Here is a 21,439-nt window from a genome sequence, read left to right as displayed (position 1 = left end):
TCATCCTTGTTGGTGGCCTCGTCTTCTCAGTGCCTTGGATGAGCCACCTTGACGGGTTGAAATCTCCTGGGAGCAGGAGACAGAAGTGGGGACAGTATAGGGCAGTTGAGTCAGTGTTTTGGCTCATGGTAAGCGTTTGTTTCACAGGCATTTATCACATTCTAAACAAACACATGCACACTTAAAGGGCCATGTTGTGAACAATAATGAGTGTATCATCAAACATAGATTTTAATCAATCTAAATGTGTACCGACTAAAAAAAATTTTCAGGCAGAACATATGTAAAGAATGCTAATATATTCCAGAGACAGAGGCAGGGGGTAGGTACCAGCATCCCAGTGTGCTGTTCACTCACTGGAGTGGGATGCTCTGGAGTTCTGGGCCCCAGGGTGCCGTAGGCAGGGGAGATACTTTTAATCAGGGACGATGTTCTTAGCAGGTTTTCCTTCTTGCAAATGACTGATCTGGAGGTTTCTGTTGCCCTCCATTGGTGGTCTCTGGCTGACACAGCCTTCCGATGATTCAAGGATGGGCTGTTTCCCTTTCAGGGACAAATACAGCTCTAGGGGTCCATTCTGGAGGGTTTTCCTGTGCATTAGGTTTATCCTATCAAATTCGATGGCAGTCTTCCTCTCATGTATCTTTCAGAAGCAGTCCTGGTCTTAAATCATGAAGGCTTCTGATGCTAATTAAGTGAGAAAAAACTTCAACGCAGCAACAGCCTTTCAACACCCCTTGATCATTCTACAAGCATTTAGTGAGTTGGAGTCTATATTAGAACATTTACCTGCTTTCTCTCGCAAACCCAGCCTGGTCTTACTTTGTCCCTTTCCCTCTCCATCCCTCCAGATTAAACAGTCCATTTATTCATTATTCCAGCAAACTCTTGTTTTGAGCAGCCTTTTTTTTTTTTTCCTTAATGACCTGGCTTCTTTGCAGAACCTCAGCACATCCTGCAGCAGGGCCCAGGCAAATGCTCAAGCTCTGTACCAGGAGACGAGAGGGTTCCTCAGCACTTCTCATCTGGAAATAGAGAAAATACCAACTCACAAGGTTGTGGTGAAAATGAAAAAACATAAAATATATCCTCAAAAGTTAAATGTATAATTACCATATGAATTATGTACCCAAATGAATTAAAAAGGTACATGCTCATAACAGCACTGTTCATGACCCACATGTCCAGATGAAGGGATAAACGAAATGTGGCATGCCCGTACAATGGAATATGCTTCACCATAAACAGGAATGAAGAACTCACCTACGCTATGGAGTGGATGCACTTCGAAACCATCCTGTTCAGTGAAAGAAGACTGTCAGGCTGTCAGTGAAAGAAGGGTGTCAAAGGCTACATGTTGTACTTACATGAAATGTCTGGAATAGGCAACTCCATACAGACGGTGGTGATAAGCGGTTGCCAGGGACTGAGGGAAAGGGAGAATGGGAAGTAACTGCTTAATGGGTGTAAGGTCTCCTTTGGGGACAATGGCAATGTTCTGGAACTGGATAGAAGTGACCGTTGCACAATAGTTAATTTTATGTGAATTTCACCTCCAATTTAAAAAATCAAATGTAAATGTTGTAGCACGTTGGTCCAGAGCAGGGATAACTGTGTTTTCTTCCCAGAGGACCTAGGGAGAACATGCCCACACACCCCCAGACATGGCGCCGGTGTGAATTATTCCGCTCTGCTTAGAGCAGCTGTAGTCCGTTCTGTTCATGGAAATTAGCTGGGGTGTGTGCAGTGGAATAGCACAGAGCCTTTCGGAGGGGTGCATGAGCTCTTATTTTTCAGATTGAGAGAAAACAGAAAATCGCAAAAGGATAGGTACAGTCCAGTCCCATTTATGAAAATTTTAAAGCACATTATTAATTGCACATAGAAAATACAAGGTGTAAAAAAAAAAAAGTTTGGGAGTTGCCCCAAAGTCAGGGCAGTGGTACCTCTAGGGAGGGAAGAGAATGGGAATGAGGACTAGGGATGTAGTACTTCCTAAAACAACACTCAAACCAATACTAGAAATACTGTCACCTGACCTAGATGGCGGTGCCCAGCTGTGTGTTACATACTGAGAGCGTGTAAAAGTGAGGATGGCAATGGTGATGCTGCTGCTGCTGATGGTTGTGGAGGTGGCGGTGATGGTGGTGATGGAGATGGTGGTGATGGTGGTGATGGAGGTGGTGGTGATGGTGGTGATGGAGGTGGTGGTGATGGTGGTGATGGAGGTGGTGGTGATGGTGGTGATGGTGATGGTGGTGATGGAGGTGGCGGTGATGGTGGTGATGGAGATGGTGGTGATGGTGGTGATGGAGGTGGTGGTGATGGAGATGGTGGTGATGGTGGTGATGGAGATGGTGGTGATGGTGGTGATGGAGGTGGTGGTGATGGAGATGGTGGTGATGGTGGTGCTGGAGGTGGTGGTGATGGTGGTGATGGAGGTGGCGGTGATGGTGGTGATGGAGGTGGCGGTGATGGTGGTGATGGTGATGGTGGTGATGGAGGTGGCGGTGATGGTGGTGATGGAGATGGTGGTGATGGTGGTGATGGAGGTGGTGGTGATGGTGGTGATGTAGGCGGTAGTGATGGAGATGGTGGTGATGGTGGTGATGGAGATGGTGGTGATGGAGATGGTGGTGATGGTGGTGATGGAGGTGGTGGTGATGGAGATGGTGGTGATGGTGGTGATGGAGATGGTGGTGATGGTGGTGATGGAGGTGGTGGTGATGGAGATGGTGGTGATGGTGGTGCTGGAGGTGGTGGTGATGGTGGTGATGGTGGTGATGTAGGCGGTAGTGATGGAGATGGTGATGGTGGTGATGGAGATGGTGGTGGTGGTGATGGAGGTGGTGGTGATGGTGGTGATGGAGATGGTGGTGGTGGTGATGGAGGTGGTGGTGATGGTGGTGATGGAGGTGGTGGTGATGATGATGAAGATGGTGTAGTGGTGATGATGGAGATGGTGGTGGGAAAATTGCATCTTCTGAAATGGAAAGCAAGGAATAACATTAGCAGTAGCACCAAGGGAAGGGTCTCCTGGAAAACTACAGTGAGCCATTAACTACAGAGGGGTCCTGGGGAGGTGGCGGGGCAGCCAGGGAGGTGTATCCCTGCTGGGACCTTCCTCCTGGGGAGGTGCCCTTGGCTGTGGGCAGTGCCGGGAGCCCATGGCCCTGACTGAATTCTGGGTGGGGCTACAGCCCCAATTCTCTGCCCAAGGCAGGCATCCTCAGACAGCCTTTGCCTGGACTCTGTCAGTGGTTCACTTCCCCCATCCTCCAGTCCTGCTACCTCCCTTTTATCTTTTTCAGGCAGGGTTTGGGGGGTGGTGACAGAATAAGCCTTTTTGAAAAGTCTGCGGTCCAGCTGGATGGGCACCTGTAAGGAGACTCAATGACACCAAATTCCTGTCTATGGAACCTCATTTTCCATGCAATGTAGTAATGCAATTGGAAATGAGTTCTTACAGAAAAATTGTCATTTCAAAACATGATGAACCCAAAAGCAAAACTTTAAAGTCACATTACTGAAAAGTGGAGGTTTTATGATTATAATTTATGATTTAATGGTCCACAAAGTGAATCGCAAGCATGCAGAGTTACTTCTGCACAGAGCACAGTAGGTTTTAGGGGTGGGGCCCCCACAACCCCCTGGGCAGCAGCAGCCCCTGCATTCCTGTTTCCTGCAGGAGCCCTGGCCCCCTACCCCCTCCCCTGGCTCTGGACGGAGCAGTGAGCCCCTCTCCGTGGACACCCAGGTCCTCTCGGGTCCAGGCCGAGGTCACCATGCAGAAGAGGAAGGTTCTCCTGGCCACCGTGTGGAAAAGGAAGGTTCTCCATGTCCTCCACCTACCAGGGGCTGTTCCTGGCCACCAGTATCTTCAGGCCTCTCCCTACGTCCCTCTCCCCATCCTTGGCCCCTGTTGCCTACACTCAGGACCGCCCAGCCCTTTCCCCACTGTCTGCAGAGTATGTCCAGCATGCACACTGGATGTGCACCTGTCCTTCTCTCGTGGTGCAAATGGAGAGAGGGCCGTGGACTGTGTGGCTGACAGCTCTGCAGGATGTCCTGACCAGGAGATGGGGGACCAAGGCTGCTCCTAGGAGGCCAGGGAGCTGACCCATGATTTTGGCGATAACTACCCTTGGTCATTTGTACATCCCAGTCTGTGGCCCTGGGACCTCAGGGCTCAGGCAACAGGCCTGGCTGCTCAGCCACCTTGGTAGCTAGCCAAGGGCTGTGTTCCTGGAGGCTTTTCCCTGTGACCCAGACATGCCTGGGTGATGGGGTGTTTGGACCAAAGGCAGCAGATAAGCCCAGACATGATGAGGCCCATCCGACTGAATCACCTGCCCGTGGAGGTGAAAATAAGGCCAAGAGCTGTGGTGGGGGTGACGCAGAGCTGCTCCTGTACAGAGATCCACAGGCTTGGGGTCTCCATCTGTCAGTGAGGAGTGGGGAGCAGTGCTCAGAGGGTCCCGGGCTCCCTGAAAATGATGGAGCCATCTGAAAAAGACCTTCCATTAAGGATGGTTAGGATTTTTCAGAGATAAAGAAAAGAATAACACCCATAGGAGGAACAGGAAATTATTAAACAGAACAGAGTCACAGCTCCAAGAGGTGGAACAGCTGGAGGGTCACAAATGAAGAACAGAATGTGGAATGTACACACAACGGAGTATTACTCAGCAGTGAAAAGGAAGGGAATTCAGACACAAGCTACATCATGGAAGAACCTTGAGGACGTTGTACTAAGGGAAAGAAGCCAGAAACTAATGGACAAATTCTGTATGACTGCACTCGTGTGAGGTCCCTAGAGTGACATCCACAGAGACAGAAAGAAGATGCAGGGATGGAGACAGGATTTGATGGGTCAGAGTTTCAAAAGTTTCAGTTCGGGAAGATAAAACACTTTTGGAGATAGTGATGGTTGCACAATGTGAATGTCATTATTGCCACTGGGTCATTGCCCTTTCAGTCTCTCGGACCCCCCACCTCCAACGTCCCCCTGCAGCGTGCACACAGGTCCACGGCTTGATTGACAACCAGAAGTCGGAGGAGCTCAGGGAGACTGAGAAGAGCAGGTAGAGCGGCGATGGCAGGAAACAGAGACGCCTTGTCCCTTCCAGGGTGAGCACTGCTCAGACCCCCGCTTGGGCGGCTGACCTCGACCTGCGGCCCTCGTGTTCCAGGGCCTGCCTTCCCCCGCCGGGCCGTCGCCTCCCCAGACCCCAGCCCTCTCTCCTCTTGCTCTGCCCAACCCCCCAGGAGCCCTCCTTGCGCTGGACCCTCCCCCCTCCAGTGCCCCCTGCCCCCCCCACCTCCCATGCCACCACGCCTCCCCCACGCCGAGTCCCCTCCCCCCGGCACCGCCCCCACACGCTGAGCCGCTGCCCTCCAGGACCGCCCTTCCCACCTTCCCCGCCCCCACGCCCCCCCAAGCCGCGCCCCCTCCCTCCAGCGGCCCGCTGGGCCCCGGGTTATTAATAACCGCGCCTCGCGTTCTCAGCTGGCGGCCAGGCAGGTGGCAGCGACGACCGGGTTCAGAGGCGGAGCGCAGCTCTCCTGGCGGGACCTGCAGCGGACGTCCCTCCGCCGACCCCAGGAGACCCCGCGCCCCGCTCAGCGCTCGGGGACGTGCTCGGGACCGAGGCTCAGGGTGGACCCCACGCCGGGTGAGTGAGGTGAGCAAGGGGCGCCAGCTGGAGTGCCCGGCCGGCGCTGGAAAAGTGGGCGGCGGGTGTCAGAAAGGACAGGAGTGTCGAGGCAGAGGGGTGACGGCGTTGGGGCATCGGGGTGTCGGGGTGGTGGGGTGTCGGGGCGCCCTCCTGCCGGCCCCTGCGAGCGCCGGGCCCACCTGGAAGCCGCAGGTGCGCAGGGCGGGATCCGTGGGGCTTCGCATCCCTCCTGGTGGTCCCTCCTCAAGGCTTGCAGCCCTCAGGAGTGTGGGAGAGGGACCCCTGGCCGGGAGGAGGGCCGCTGGCCAGGCACCAGAGCAGAGACTGGGCCGGGTCGTAGGGTTCTGGTCACACAGGGTGGGGCGGTCCAGACTTTATCATTATTATCATAGATACTGGCCGTGCGGAGGGAGAAAGCCTGAAGCCATTATTATCCCTGGACCCTGGGAGCTGGGGTGACAGGGGCCCCTCCTCTGTGGTTAAGTATCCCACGTCCTTGGTTTCTTCCTCCCTCCCTCCCTCCCTCCCTCCCTTCTTCCTTCCTTCCTTCCTTCCTTCCTTCCTTCCTTCCTTCCTTCCTCCCTCCCTCCCTCCCTCCTTTCCTTCCTTCCTTCCTTCTTTTCCTTGTGAGGATGCTCCTCATCCAGGAAGCACAGACCTTAAGGACACGTCTGTTCCCGTGTAACCACCCCACCCAGCTCAGAACATAGCATGCTCCAGTCCCCCCCACTCCCAAGGGCTCCCCAGGGCCCTCCACCGTTGACAGCCCCCCCACCCCCCGTAACCACTACTCTGACCTCCACTGTCACAGCACATCTTGTCTGTGCGTGAACTTCATGTACGGGAACCCACAGCTGCGTTCTTCTGGCTGATTTCTTTCATTCAACATAGTCATCCAGGTTATTGACTGAAGTGGGACTGCCATCTACTTCATTGCTACAGAGCATTTTAGGGAGATGTCAGAGTTTGTTTATCCACACTAGTTATTTGTGGGCGTCTGGGTTGTTTTCAGCTCCTGGATATTAGGAATAGGCTGCTTGTCAATGTTCTCACTCTTGTCTTTTTTGTGGACAATCGCACTTGTTTCTCTTGGGGGCAGACTGAGAGGGACTGCTGGGGAAGAGGTCCTGTCTCACTGATAGTCCTGGGTTGCTTCCTGAAGGGGTTACGCCATTTAACACTCCCCCAGCTCCTCCGTGTGCGTCCTGACACACTCAGTCTGCCCCCCAGCTCCTCTGTGTGCACTGACACCCCGCGTCAGCCCCCAGCTCCTCCGTGTGCACTGACACCCCGCGATTTGCCCCCAGCTCCTCTGTGTGCACTGACACCCCGCGATCTGCCCCCCAGCTCCTCCGTGTACACCCTGACACCCGCGATCTGCCTTTCTGGCTCTGACCAATGCAGTGGGTGTGTGGTGGTTTTGACCTTTGTTTCCCTGATGACTACTGATGCTGGACATCTCTTCCTGTGCTTCTTGAACACTTGGATATCCTCTTTTGAGAAGTTTCTCTTCAGATCTTCTCTTTTTCTTCCCCTCCAAACGAGTTGTTCGAGTGTATGGATTTATAGTTAGTTCATATATTTTGGTTACTAGTTCTTTGTCTTCTAATAATCTTTTCCCAGTCCATAATTTATATTTTTACTCTCTCGGTGAGGTCGCTAATTTTAATTAAGTCCATTTGTTTCCTGTTCTTTTGTGAGAAATCTTTGCCTGCCCATGGTCATGCAGGTATTCCGTGTTTCTTCCAGAAGCTTGATTGATTAATTTAACCTATTATATGCAGGTCCACAATCCACCTTGAATTATTTTTGTGTATGGCATGAGGTAGGAATCAAGACTCATTTTCCCCATGTGGATACAGAGAGATTACAAATGCTTTCTCCTCTTCACCACACACGTTTTTTTCTATTTGAACTTTTAAAATCAGTGGATATTACTTTTGCAATCTAAACAAAACATATTTTTTATAAAACATGCAGAAGAAATAAATTGGGAGAAAGCACAGCCCTCTGCGGGTCCCCCAGCGGGGCGGGGGCGGGAGGGACCGTGCCCTCACACAGCCTCCTGGGAGTGGGAGGGGGCACCCGAGCTGATCTTTAATGAGCACCTTCTCCTGCAGACCAAGCTTGCTGCCCACAGATGCCCCCTCCCCGTCCAGCGGAGCAGCACGCCCCAGCACCCAGCCCCGCGTGAGGCAGCAGAGATGGCTCTGGGCCCCGAGCCAGTGAGCAGGTTCCCCGAGCTGGCTGCGACGGGCAGCCCTGTGCCCGAACCATCTGGTGCCCCCAATGCATCCGTCAATGGCTCCTGGGCCGGTGCAGCGGAGCCCAGCTCCCTGGAGGACCTGGTGGCCACTAGTGCCATTGGGGCAGCGCTCTCGGCCATGGGCGTGGTGGGTGTGGCAGGCAACGTGTACACGCTGGTGGTCATGGGCCGCTTCCTGCACGCCTCGGCCTCCATGTCCGTCTACATCATCAGCCTGGCGCTGGCTGACCTGCTCTACCTGCTCAGCATCCCCTTCATCGTGGCCACCTATGTCACCAAGCAGTGGCACTTTGGCGAAGTGGGCTGCCGGGTCCTCTTCAGCCTGGACTTCCTGACCATGCACGCCAGCATCTTCACCCTGACCGTCATGAGCAGCGAGCGCTATGCTGCCGTGCTGAGGCCCCTGGACACAGTGCGACGCTCCAAGGGCTACCGCAAGATCCTAGCTCTGGGCACGTGGCTGCTGGCCCTGCTGCTGGCCCTGCCCATGATGCTGGCCATCCGGCTGGTCCGCAGGGGCCGCAAGAGCCTCTGCCTGCCAGTCTGGGGCCAGCGTGCCCACCGCACCTACCTGACGCTGCTCTTCGGGACCAGCATCGTGGGGCCCGGCGTGGTCATCGGGCTGCTGTATGTGCGCCTGGCCCGGGCCTACTGGCTGTCCCAGCGGGCCTCCTTCCTACAGACGCGGCGGCTGCCCAACCCCAGGGTGCTCTACCTCATCCTGGGCATCGTGCTGCTCTTCTGGGCCTGTTTCCTGCCCTTCTGGCTGTGGCAGCTGCTCACCCAGTACCGTGGGGCCCAGCCGCTCACGCCCCGCGCCACGCGCATCGTCAACTACCTGACCACCTGCCTCACCTACAGCAACAGCTGCGTCAACCCCTTCCTCTACACGCTGCTCACCAGGAACTACCGCGAGCACCGGCGGCGGCCGCCCCGCCCCCGGGGAGCCAGCCGGCCGGTGCGAGCCGGCCCCCTCCTGCCACGCCGGGTCCGCTTCCAGCGCCGCTCCGGCCGCTCGCTGTCCTCCAGCGGCCCGCAGGCCACCGAGACCGCCACAGCGTCCCAGGCGGCCTCGAGAGTGGTCTGCTCCTGAGAGTCCCGCGGCCCCACACGAACGCTGGGGTCGAGGGTGGGAGGGGGCCTGAGTCCAGCAGGCAGCCTGCCCCCAGAGCCCCCGCGACTTAGTCTTCTTCCAGAAAGTTCTCTGCTCTCCCTTCTGCTTGGCTCAGTTCAGCATCATCAGCCATCTCCCTTGTGATGCCTGAAGGCCCCACTCCCAGACCACCTAGGAGGCTCTGTGGGAGGCTCAGGCCCAGAACCAGCTTCTGGAGATCCCAGCAAGCAGAGTCTCCACCACCCACAGCAGGAGACGTGAGTGCCAGCCAGTGCCTGCTGTGAGCAGTGGCGGCACACTCCTCTCCTGACTGGGGTGTGGTCCCTGTGGCACCAGCCCCGCCCCTGTCCCTGTCTGTGTTCCCGACCATTCTGCACAGTGTCAGCATTGGAACAATAAACCCTGAGCTCGGCACCCTTGTCCCGCCTCAGTGTACGGATGGCATGTTGAGGGGTGGGGGACGCCCTTCAGCACGAGGAGCCTGTCGGTCTGGCTGGGGAGGATGCACGTCTTCCTTGGAGGCTTTGCTGGTGGCCGGTCCAGCTGTCTGGACATGGTGGGCAGGTGCCACCCGGCCTGAGCCAGGCCCCAGGGTGTGGGGCCTGAGACCCTGTGGCAAGGTAGGAAAAGACGGGCCCCAGCTTGCTCAGGGACGAGGGGGCAACTGGGTAATGGCATTGCAGGCCAGGAACTGGGGGGCGGGGGGTTCAGATCACACCCCTTCTCAGCCTGGGGATTTATCTCATGCCTCCTGGGGACACTGAGGCCATCAGGCTCTGCCTGCAGAGAGCCCACGGGGAAGGGTTCTAGACCTCTCCCCACCCCCGGCAGCCTGTACACCCTGGGGCTCGGCACCCACCTGCAGGCAGGTCTCAGTGCCATCTGGGCCCTGGTCCCCTTCACGGCCCCGCCGGGATTCTGACATGTGGGCAGGCAGAGAACAGCTACTCCTGCCGCAACCCCTAAAGGTAGGGTCTGGGGCCACTGGCCCCACTTAAGACCCCAAATGCTTTCGGAAGGAGATGGCCTGAAGTTTACACCTTGACTGAGACCCCAGGTCTTTGCTTGCCAAGTCCTGATTTTAGGATGTGCCAGGAAGCCCTAGCCTCGGAGACCAGACACCCCCCAAAGCGTCCCTGCAGCCCCCATTCATCTGGACATGAGAATGTTTTGCACCATTTCTTGGAGTGAGACTGAGGAAGTTACATTTTTAAAATTAAAAAAAAATTTTTTTTTTTTTTAAGTAGGCTCCATGCCCAGTGTGGAACCCAAAGCAGAGCTTGAACCCATGACCTTGAAAACAAGACTTAAGCTGAGATCATGAGCCAGACGCCCAGGCACCCCAGGAAGTTACATTTTTTAACCGGAAACTTAAGACCTGAATTGATGCACCCTCTGTGTCAGAGGGGACCTGAGTGTCCTGGTTAGTGCTCCCAGGGACACCCAGTTGTGCCGAGCAGCAAGCAGAGGGAATGGTGGAGGCAAAGGTCAGGCAGGGGCTCCGTGTCCCTATGATGGCTTGGGGGACAGAGATGAGCCTGGGAGTTGGGCGGCGTCCTGACCCCAGAGGCCTTGCACGGGGGACGGGGTTTATCTGAGATGGTAGTGGAGGCATGGAAGGACTTAGAGGCCACCAACTGGAAGGTTAGGCCACAAGCCCCTGCTTCTGGGGTCAGGAGAGGCCAGGCAGGGGGAGTAGCACAGGGCAGTGCGGGAGCTAAGCTATTCTGGGAAGTCGGCAGAGGGCTTCTGGCTGGGGGGGGGGGGGGGGCTGGTCCTGACTCACTGCAGGGGCCAGGGCACATCCTTGAGGGGAAAGGAGGGAGCCTGCAGGTCCTGGGAGAGGGGTGAGGCTTCAGACAGACACACACTCATCCACACAGAAGCAGGGCAGGAGTTCCTGGGAGCCACCTCCGCGGAGGAGGGAGGAAGAGCCCCAGGAAAGCAGTTTCGCTGGAGGGCCGATCAGAGCAGGGGAGACACATGGGCCGGGTCCCTGCAGGCTGAGCTGGGGCCCAGGGGCCCTTTGGAAATACAAGACGGAGGTCCTGGCCCTGTGCAGACAAGCTTCGCCTTTGCCCAGCTGGGCTTGGGACCCCTATCGGTGTGTCTGTCTGTCTCCCCCATCACTCAGGGCCAAGCCTGTGCTGCCCACCTCACGGCATAGATCCTTGAGCACGGGCCGCGTGCGTTGGCGGCCCCAGGACAGTCTGTTCCATCCAGGCCTCCAATGCCCGGGACGCTGGGTCCCAAGACGGCCCAGCTCCACTGGGGCACTGCAGGCTCAGCAGGGCAGGCTCACCTGAGGTGGCAGGGATCCCGGAGGGGGGATCTGCCTGGCAAAGGGCCAAGGCTTCGGGGTCAGAAAGGGAGAGCCCGAGGCTGCTGGCTTCACAGGCCTCACGCCCACGGGCTCAGGTCTGGTCAGAAACGAAATCGAGGTCCCGCCTGCAGCAGTGTCCTGGCTGCATCCCCGAGAGACCCCCCACGGTGTCTGCCCTCATGCTCTCCCTCGTGACAAGTCTCTTCAGTCCCCGGTCCCAGCACGGCCTCCCCTGGCTGACCCCCCAATCCCTCTCCCTGCCCCCACCTCCTGCCTGGCAGACCCCCCACCCAGAGTGCTTCAGAGTTTGGAATGTTAGGCAGGTGCTCACACATGGACACACTCCATCCCACACTGGGCACATTCTGTGGCGGTGCACTCACCCCCCCCGCCACGTGGAGACCCCGCAGGCTCACTGCGGCTTCACTGGCCTCTCTGGGCCCACTGCCCACAGCCCTGGCACCCAGGACCCACTCGGTCAAGGCCAGGTGATTTATGGAGGCCTCATCTGGCTCAAGACCCACGGTCTGTCAGGCACAGTGCCCGGCTTTCTGGCCTCGTCGGCCGCTCTGCCTGCTCAGAGGCCGGCTGGCTCCTGCAAGGGGACCCCCTGCCCGCAGGTCCCCCCCGCCCCCCGCCAGGGCCTCAGATCCCAGTCTGGGCCCCAGGGCTCTGAGGCTGCGGAGGGTTCCAGGTGGTCCGAGCTGGGGCAGGAGCTAAAGCTCGGGAGGGCCGGACGGCAGAGGGTCCCGGGCTGCGGGGTTGCCCGGGGCCAGGGCACGAGGCGGCTGGTTGTTCGGTTACAGCCCTCCTGAGGCACAGTTACCCACCATAACACTCAGCCCCTGCAATTACTAATTTTCCATCAGTTTACAGAGCTGTGCAAGCATCATCCAATCCAGTGCCCGCACATCGGTCAGGAAAGCCAAAGCAACCGACGTAACGTAAAGAGGGTTTCTTTAAGGAACTGACTCATGCAATTAGGGGGCTGGCAAGTGTGAAATCCAGGGCAGGGGCCGGCAGGCTGGAAACTCAGGCAGGAGTTGAAGCTGCAGCCTTGGGGTGGAATTCCTGCTTTTCTGGGAAAGTTCCCTTTTTTTGCTCTTAAGGCTTTCAGTTGGATGGATGAGGCCCACCCACCCACGTGAGGGAGAACAGTCTTCTCTGCTGGAAGTTAGCTGACTGTAGATGTCCAAGCACGCTGTATTGGGGGTCAGCACCCCGCCCCTTTTCAGAGCTGAGTACGCCCTGTGGGGTCCGCCGGTGTTGTTTACCTGCCCCTCGGTTACGGGGCTGCTCTGGACACACGTGTGCACGTCTTCGTGTGAACATGTTGGCATCTCTTGGGGAGGCTCCTGTGGAATTTCCAGACTCTTTTCCACAGTGGCTTGAGGCGTCCTGTGCCCCCTGCAGCAGAGCAGGAGTCTCCCGCACCGCCTCCCCCCCTCCCCCTCTCCCCTCCCCCCCCCCCCCAGCCTCCCATCATCGTCCTCCCTCTGGGCATGCACCATTTTTACAATAAAAGAGCAGCTGCTCTGGGTGGACTGGGATTAATACCTGGCAGCTTAGTGACCTTGACTGTCTCTCAGAGGCAAGTGTCTGCAAGGCCCGGGGCTGCAGGCCTTGCTCAGACTAGCTGAGCTTGGTGTCAGGACGGTGCTGCTCAAGGGCTCGCGGAGGGGTGGGTGACTGAGGCTGGGCCATTCCCTTCCCAAGCCACGGCCCCTCAGCTCCTGAGCAAAGGGAGCCCAGGCTCCCTGACCTGGTAACATCTATGGGGGAGGGGTGGCCAGCAGGGCCCCTCAGGAGTCAGGGACGGCACCATGGCCGTAATCACCATAGGTGATCTCGGCTCTGTAGCACCTTGGCTCTGTGGATCATCTGAGCCCTTTTTGGCCAGATCCCCCTGTTTCCGAGAAGACATTGACCAGGTCCCCTCCTCCCCTGACCCAAGGAAGGCTCTGACCAGGCATGTCCATGGGCCTAGCTGGTCTCAGAGCAGGCTGGGAGGCTGGAGGGCTGTTCCAACGGTTCCCAGTTCCCAGGGAGGGAGGGAGGCTCAGCACCGGAGGGCCTTCTCTGTAAACCCCCTCATGTTACCTGGAGCTTAAGGTCACAGGGCTTTGCTGGGCAGCTCTCTTGGTTCAGGCTGATGGGGGCTCAGTGACCCAGGCCAGGCCTGCCTCCATAGGCTCTGGGGTCCATCTGCTGGCTCCTTGGCCAGCTTCGGAGGACACAGGGGACTGTGCCCTTTTGGCGGGGGGTGGCGACTGTCAGTTGAAATGTGATGTTTTCCCCTTTCCCAGGAAGTTCAATTTAGAGAGAAGGGTGCTGGTCGTGGGAGCCTCGTGGGTGAGCAGGGGCTTGGGCAGGGGCTCTGGGTGACTCACGGGGCTCCAGGCTGCTGCAGGAGGGGCAGAGCCAGGGAGGGACATAGCGCATCTCCCCACCACGGGCCTTCAAGCAGAAGAGACAGAGAAACAGACACAGGGAAGGAGGGCACAGGCTGTCTGCCAGAGGGAGCAGAATGCAGCCAGCAGATGCTGAGGGGTGGCCGTATGGTGCCTGGGGCTGCGGGGTTCTGCCCCAGGAGCCAAGGGTTAATGAGCCGTCCTTGGGCTGCATACTTGGCCACAGTCTATGCAGCTTTTCTGCAGATGTTTCTGCTCTTCCTGGGTGTGAAGGGGCTTCTGGTCATACTTTAGGCCGCATGTCTCAGGGTCCCAGTGCGCTCAGAAAGCTCCAGACCTATCCAGGGACCAAAGCCCCAGGGAAGGTGAGGCATGGACGTGGGGGGGACCCAGGCACCAAATCACCGTGACAACCAGGGAGACCTTCCATGGGTGCCAGGCCCAGTGTCCTGTTCAGAAAGTGGTGTCTGGCTGGCCATCGGAGGGGCCCAGCGGCCTTGGGTAATGGGACAGGAGGCCAACAGGGTCAGCCTAGGGTTGGGGGACCCCTTGGGAGCTGAGTGAAACCCCAAGGAATCAGCCCTGAGGGGATCCCTGGGGGCCAGGAGCCCAGAATGGTCCAGATGCACCCCAGACAGCATCTAGGAGCCAGAGCATCCCTCCCCTGGGCCATGCAGAGCCAGGGCAATGGGGCATGCTGGTCCAGCTTAATTAGGCCAGAAACTCGGGCCTGGGTGACCAGTTGTCCTGGTCTGCCCAGGACAGAGGGATGTCCCAGGATTTGGGACTTCCAGTGCTAAGACCTGGCCCCTCCCGGGAGTGCCCCCCCCCCGACCTGGTGTCAAGAAAGAGGCAGGAACGTGGTGGGTAGCAGCCACCTCCTTGGGCCGCTCTGGGCAAGAGTTGGAGCCAGGATATGACTCCCAGCTATCCAGAGAGAGCAGGGAGCGGGAGAGAGCAGGGAGCCCGGAGGGAGCAGGGAGCCGGGAGCAGGGAGCCGGGAGCAGGGAGCCGGAGAGAGCCTGAGGGGTTGGGGGGGGCTTCCATGGCTGAGTGAGAGGAACTTCAAGGACAGAGGCAAGGCTGGCCTCCCATAGACCCCCCTGGCCCTGGGGCCCATGAGAGAAGTCGAGCCCTGGGGGGCCAGGTTTGTATCCTGATGGCCCCTGAGCACCCCCGCTCCTGCGGTTCCGACCCCCAACGTTGGCTGCTGTGTGTCCCGTGAACCTGGTCTGATAAATCACTTCTCACGGCCTTGTCCTACCTCCGGCTGGGGCTGGGATATGTGCTCCCACGTGTGCCGCCAGCGCCTCACAGACAACAGCCCCCCCACAGCGGGGCTCTGGAGGCCCTGGGAGCAGGTCATGGGGAAGAGGGCCAGGAGGCCCCCCGTGGATGCTCAGCCCAGGGCGCTAGGGCCCTCTGACCCCGGCCCCCACGTGCCCCGGAACGACCAGAGCCCAACGAGCTCTCAGGCCTGGGTGGCCGGGCCCTCCCTCCCTCCATCCTGCTGTTTTTCCACAACGGCCCAGAGTCCTCACGTCCTGCCCCTGCAGCCAGGGCCCCCAGGGTCTGCACTGGGTGCCGGGACCCCAGCGCTGCCTTGGCTCACCCTTGCAGCGAGAGGAAGCCGAGTCCTGGGACGGAGCAGGGAGGGGACCAGCCAAGCTGAGCATGGAGCCACTTTTCACATAACCAGGGAGGGGACACAGGCCGTATCATCCCAGATGTGTCAGCATCAAGGTCCACTCTGTGAGCATCAGACCAAACCAAACTCCCGAAGCCTGGAGGCCTCACCTGGGGTGACCTCCTTCCTGGACAGTGGGGCCCACAGAGGGGCAGCAGCAAGAAGAAGGGAGAGGCGGGAGGGAGGAGGAAGGGGAGGGGATGGGGGGCAGCAGGGGCTCGGGGCCATGGCACTGGCCGGTGCGATGCTGTGAGCCCGGAGGACCCTCCACCTGGCTCCAGCCCTGGCCCCCAGAGCAGTGGGGGCAGAGTGGAGGTGGGCAGGGTATTGGACACAGGTGAGCACACGAGGGTGAAGGACACTCAGGGTGATGACGAGCTGCCTAGGCATTTAAATGTTGTCCCCTCAACACCTTGACCTGCAGACGAAGAAGCAAAACAGCAAGGCCAGGCCGGGAGCTTAGAGCTCCTGTCGCCTTCGGTCACCTCACCACTGCCCCAGGCCACCCCCACCCTGCCACCCACCCGGGGGCGTTTAGGCTGCTCCTGGCTCTCTAGAAGTTTCCAGGACAGTCTGCAACGGTCATTTTCCTTCTGGATGTGTTGACCGATCCCACCTGCCCTCACCCCCAGGCTTGGAGGGAGGGTCTCTGTTCGCGCTGTGCTCAGGGTGCCCGTGCTGCTCTGGGGCCGCAGGGCTCGGGAGAGAATGGGCAACTCCCTCTGCAGTTCACCTAGAAAAGCAGTGATGACAACAGCCAGGAAGGCTGAGAAGAAAGGCGTCAGTATGATTTCCTGGGAGGCAGTAAAACGTCCCCTGAGGCTGTAAGGGCTCTGACAGGGTGGCCAGGGCTCAGGAGTGGAACAGCCTGGAGTCCAGGGTCCCCCAGGAAACGAGGCGTCCAGCACAGGAGGGAGGTAAATTCCAGCAGGGAACGTGGGCTGTGTCCCTGAGCAAAGTAAAATCCAGATGGACTTTATGTGCAGATGTGAGTCATAACATCATTAAAACAATGAAGAGAAAACACAGTGAATATATTTCTTTTTTTTTTTAAAGTAAGCTCCATGCCCAGCACGGAGCCCAGCATAGGGCTGGAAACTCACGACCATGAGTTCAAGACCAGAGCTGAGATCAAGAGTCAGATGCTGGGGCGCCTGGGTGGCTCAGCTTGTTGAACGTCTGCCTTCAGCTCAGGTCATGATCTCAGGGTCCTGGGATCAAATCCCTCATCGGGCTCCTTGCTCAGTGGGGAGCCTGGTTCTCCCTCTCCCACTCCCCCTGCTTGTGCTCTCTCTCTGACAAATAAATAAATAAAATCTTAAAAAAAAGAGAGTCAGATGCTAACCGACTGAGGCTCCCAGGTGCCCCTCGCAAGTGAATATATTTCTAGCATAAGGAATGGGAAGGCTTTTGTAAGCTGACCTAGAACCAAGAATCCACAAGGAAAAGACAGATTCAATTAGATACATCATTTAAAATTCCAATGCAGAAAAATATATTTAAGGCCAAAACAGAAATGATATCCCTGAGAACAAAGTTAGCATGACCCACCAAGAGGCAGGTAAACGCCTGTAACTCATGCTCTGGGAACCCCACTTCCAGGATTTTATCCTAAATCAAAGAGTCAGATGTAGATAAAGGTTTATATATAAAGATACTCATTCCAGCATTACTGTAAGAATCAGACATCATGGAATGTTACCCAGTTTTAAATAAATTATGGCATGGTGTTGAGAGAGGAAGGTTGTGTTCTCCGAGATTAGCAATGACGTCGATCTAAGGCACAACGGTAGAGGGGAAACAGAAGGTAAAGTTGTATAATGCAATCCCAAGTTTTATTTAAAACAAACAAGTGCGTGTGTGAATGTGTGCACACATGCACCAAAGCTGGATGGAGATGCTTGAAATTCCCACCGGTACCCTCCCATGACACGAGGACAAGGACCCGGCGATGCCCCGCCCCACGCCGCCCCGAGCTGCGCAGACCCTCCCCTCAGTGCCCCCAAAGCTGTGTCCTTGCCGCTCGCTTCGACAGACTTTGCCGCTAGGATGTCTTACAAATGGGACCCGTCAGCTGTCCATCTTCTGTGGCTGGTCTCCAGGTTTCCACGCTTGGCTTATCGGTACTTTGTTCCTTTCGTCACTGAGGAGCTTTGCAGATGGATGGACTGCCACCTGTAACCTACAGGTGGCCTTGTGGGTCCAGTCTCGGGCCATTACAGACAAAGCGGCTAGGAGCGCTGGGGAGGGAGTCTCTGCGTCCATTTCTGAGTCAATCCAGGCGTGGAGCTGCTGGGTGGTGCGTCCGTCTGGAGTAAAAACTGCTCCCCCAGCAAGTATGAGTGAGTGGTCCTGTGTCTGCGTCCACCCAGAACTGATTGTATTTTGGGTGCATTTGGGGAACGGATTTCTTTTCATAAAGGCTACTCTGTGAAGCACTAATTGCCCTCGATTGAATGGATCATGAATTCGGACTTTGGTCTGCAGGGCTGGCTTGGGGCTGGGGCAGGAGAGGCCTTTACAGTGGGGGCACGTGCCCCTCTGGAAGACCCTACGCAGCAGAGCCAGTGAGACAAGGACGGGCTGGGATGGGGTGCCCGGCCGCATCAGGAGGGGGGCCAAATGCCAGGCCTCAGGGCACTTCCCCTGCCCTGTCTCATTCCCCTGCACCCCCTGTTCCCCAGCCCCCACCCCAGCCGGTGCCCCGGGCAGGCTGTGGGCCCCCGCCCCCGTGGAGGGCACCCCTTGGGGAATGAGTGAGTGAGAAAATGAACTGTGCTCTTGACCCGCTGCCCTTCCTCATTTCGTTTGTCTTCTGAGTTCCGGGAGTGGTGGAGGGGGCTGCTGGGAGGCGGGGGAGAAGCCCGAAGCTGGGAGGTTTCACAGCCAAGCGGCGGTTTGGCGTCCCCGGAGGCCCCGGAGCCGAGCGGGTGGGGGTGATGGGTTTACCAGGGACAGGCACATTCCTGCCCCTCAGGCTCCAGGCGGCTCAGGCTTGGAAGGGACGGGCTGCTGACCTCCACTGCGGTGGGGCCACAGGGCACCCCCAGCCCCCCAGAGGGTGGCCTGCGGCTGTCCCACCCTCTGCAGGAAGCGTGGCCGGTGCACAGACCCACGGAGTCCGTGTCACCAGGGGAGCTGCACTTCGGACGTTCTTTATCAACAAGAAACCCACACTTCAAAGTTCCCCAGACTCATTTTCCAGGAACTCATTCTTTGGGAACTGAGTTGTACCCAAACCAGTAGCCAGTACTTTTCCCTGCCCGGGGAGCTCTCTGCTTGTGAAGACTGTGCACCCCAGACGGACCTCTGCGCTGGAGGGGGGCGGGGGTCAGTGCTTGTCTGGGTGGCCCCACAGTGCCTGTGGGGTGATGCACGGGGCCCTTTCCGGGAGGGCATCCTGAGCGGTTTGGAGAGGCCTGAACTCACCTGAGTCTGCACCTGTGCACACCCAGCTGACAGGTGCTCCGGATCTGGGTCACCTAAAGGGCCAGCCTTGGGGGGACAGGGTGCTGGGGCCCCTTTGTCCCCTGGAGAAAGCACCCAGAGCTCATCCCCAGCTGCTGGGCCACCTCCCCTCAACCAGTCACCAGGCATGAGAAAGGAGGAGAGCTCGGCCAGCGGAAGGTGGTAGCCCCCATCCCCATGTAAGGGGAGGCAGGGGTGGCCAGAGTCCAGCCTGGATCCCCCCACACCCCCAAACCGTCAAACCAGGAGCCCCAGTGCCAGGGCGGATTTTTCCATTAGCATTCCAGACAGATGACGCTCGAGCAGGAAGCGGGGCTGCCAACACCAACAGCCAGGAGCTCCAGACTTGCTTTCTCCAGGCCAGCTGAGGGCCCACCCCCTGTGGGGGGCGAGGGGCCAGTTCTCCCCCAGGAGAGCCCCATCCCCTGAGCTGCCCAGGGCAGGCCCACAGGCTGGACAGCTCTGACCTGCCCCTTTCTCCCCCTGGCGGTGGAAACCGGGGTCTGGATACCGAGTGGCGGCAGAGCGGTCCGTGGCCTGGGGAGCTCTTGCCCAGCGGTCCAGCCCCCTCCCTGCCCTGCGTCCATGTGTGTACTCCCTGGTCCCCATGGGGGCCTGTGGGGAGGGTACCTCCATTTCTGCCCTCTGCCTGTCAGCCCCACCCCTGCCTCCTTCCTGTTCTGGCGCCTCCCTCCCCAAGCCCATGGCCACCAGGCAGAGCGGAGGTGGACAGTGTGCGCCCCACTGCGTGCCAGGCTGGGCAGCAGGCCACTGGCAGCCAGGAGCTGTCAAGACCGCGGAGGTGGCCCTGGGGTGGGTGACTTTAGGGGTGGGGGAGGCTCTGATGAATGGTGTGAGCAGGTGCCCACCTGTGTTGGGCAGGGGAGGGAGGGGTGCCTGAGCTGACAGTGAGGCTGGGGCACTAGCTGGGGTCTCAGGGAGGTCTGGATCCAGGCTGAGGGGACATGTGCCCCAAGCCCCTGAACACAGTGTGTCTGAGGCGAGACGTGAGGCCTCAGCTGGGGCTCCGCGGGAGGGTGCGGACCGCCAACCCCAGCCCCGCCCTGCGTTGGCCTCATACAGATGGGCACAAGGAGAGGAACCACTGCATGGCCAACACCTCACTGCCACGTGCCCCCCACCCCACAAACCCCACCAGCTTCTGGCAGCCCCCGCCGGTAAAGGCGGGTCTTGGCTGTGTGGGGTGATTGGGAAGGGTCTGTTCTGGGGGCTGGGGACCTGGAGAGGGGAGTGGCCCACCTCTTCCTGGGAACGAAGCCTTGGCCCAGTAATCCACCCTGGGTGTGTGGAGACCCCGGATGGTGCCCATCCTCCTGTCGCTTCCTCCCTCCTTACTGCTCATGGGAATTCTCCAGGAACGGGGTCCTTTCGGGCTGACCCCCGCGCCCCCAGGTCTGTCTTCTTTAGTGAGGGAGACCAGAGAGCTCAAGCTGGGCACCAGCCAGTTGTGTGACTACGAGCCCCACCTCGTGTGTCCACAGGGCTGGGGATGGCAGCCAGGATGCCCCCAGTGTGGCCTTCTCAGGAGAAGGGACTGCCCGCACCCCTGCTCCCCTGGGGTTGACCTGGCCTCAAAGGTGCTGAGCAATGTCACGGCGTGGCCTGCACATCTGTGGGGGGACGGGGCTCAGGCACCCGTCCTGGCCACTGGGTGCGGACCCTCCCCTGCCATTCTGTGGGGCTCAGCAGGCAATGGGTGGGGAAGGTTGGTTCAGGTGGGAGCAAAGGGGAGGCGGGAGGCTGGGATGGTAAACCAGAGCCCGCAAAGCCCTTCCCGGGGGGAGCAGGGGCCCAACAAAGTGGATTCAGGGCTGGCGGTCTATGCCTGCTTCTCCTGGAACTCAAGATCAAGTGAAAAACTGGTATTTACAGTGTCAGTCAGCCCAAAAGGGACTGGATGTGCCACGGACGATGCTCCCTGCCTCCCCTTCGGCCTCCCGGAGCCTGGGGGCCTGAGGTTAACGGACCTCAGCCCACTGGTGCTCCCCTGCTTGGCTTCAATCTGCTATTGCTTCCCGTCTGTCCTACTGCCTGGTCCCTTGCCGCTGCCTCCCCAGGTTACACACACGGTCTGCCCCCCGGGCACCCGCGCCCTGCCTTCCCACACAGCACTGCCGGGGCACGTGCAGGGCGCCCACGTGCAGTGTGACCGGCTTGGTCTCAGGAGGATGCTGTGTCCGGCAGGACTCACGTCACTGGTGTCTTAGGTCCTCGGCCCGCACCTGTCTCCCAGAGCTGCCCACGCCCTGGACCTGCTCTACAGACCATGGCATGGTCCACATTTCAAAGTCGGTCTTCAATGGGCCGCGGTGGTTTCCAAATTTGGATGAGGCCCGGGCGAATGACTATCTATTCACAAATGGGAATTTCCACTCAGGGCCCGGGGATCCCTCCTGAAGGCAGGAGGGTACGTCGGCTCACTGCTGATTTCTGGGCCTGACGTTGACAGCACACTGAATCAAACACACAGG

The 21,439-nt window shown here is 58.4% G+C and overlaps 1 protein-coding gene across 1 annotated transcript; it reads left to right on the top strand.

Annotated features, from left to right (window-relative positions):
* Positions 1 to 7,882: 7,882 nt before the first annotated feature.
* On the top strand, positions 7,883 to 9,037 carry UTS2R (urotensin 2 receptor). Its single transcript, XM_028112362.1, has one exon. It carries the CDS (start codon positions 7,883 to 7,885, stop codon positions 9,035 to 9,037), a length of 1,155 nt encoding a protein of 384 aa, XP_027968163.1.
* The last annotated feature ends 12,402 nt before the right edge of the window (positions 9,038 to 21,439 follow it).

The sequence above is a fragment of the Eumetopias jubatus genome, unplaced genomic scaffold, assembly GCF_037043125.1.
Source record: "Eumetopias jubatus isolate StellerSeaLion01/CBP00866 unplaced genomic scaffold, mEumJub1_p1.0 scaffold_10, whole genome shotgun sequence".
NCBI classification, from domain to species: domain Eukaryota; kingdom Metazoa; phylum Chordata; class Mammalia; order Carnivora; family Otariidae; genus Eumetopias; species Eumetopias jubatus.
This window is presented reverse-complemented; position numbering and strand designations above follow the sequence as displayed.

Coding starts and splice junctions, on each gene's coding strand:
- UTS2R (XM_028112362.1), top strand. CDS start 7,883: ATGGCTCTGGGCCCCGAGCCAGTGAGCAGGTTCCCCGAGCTGGCTGCG.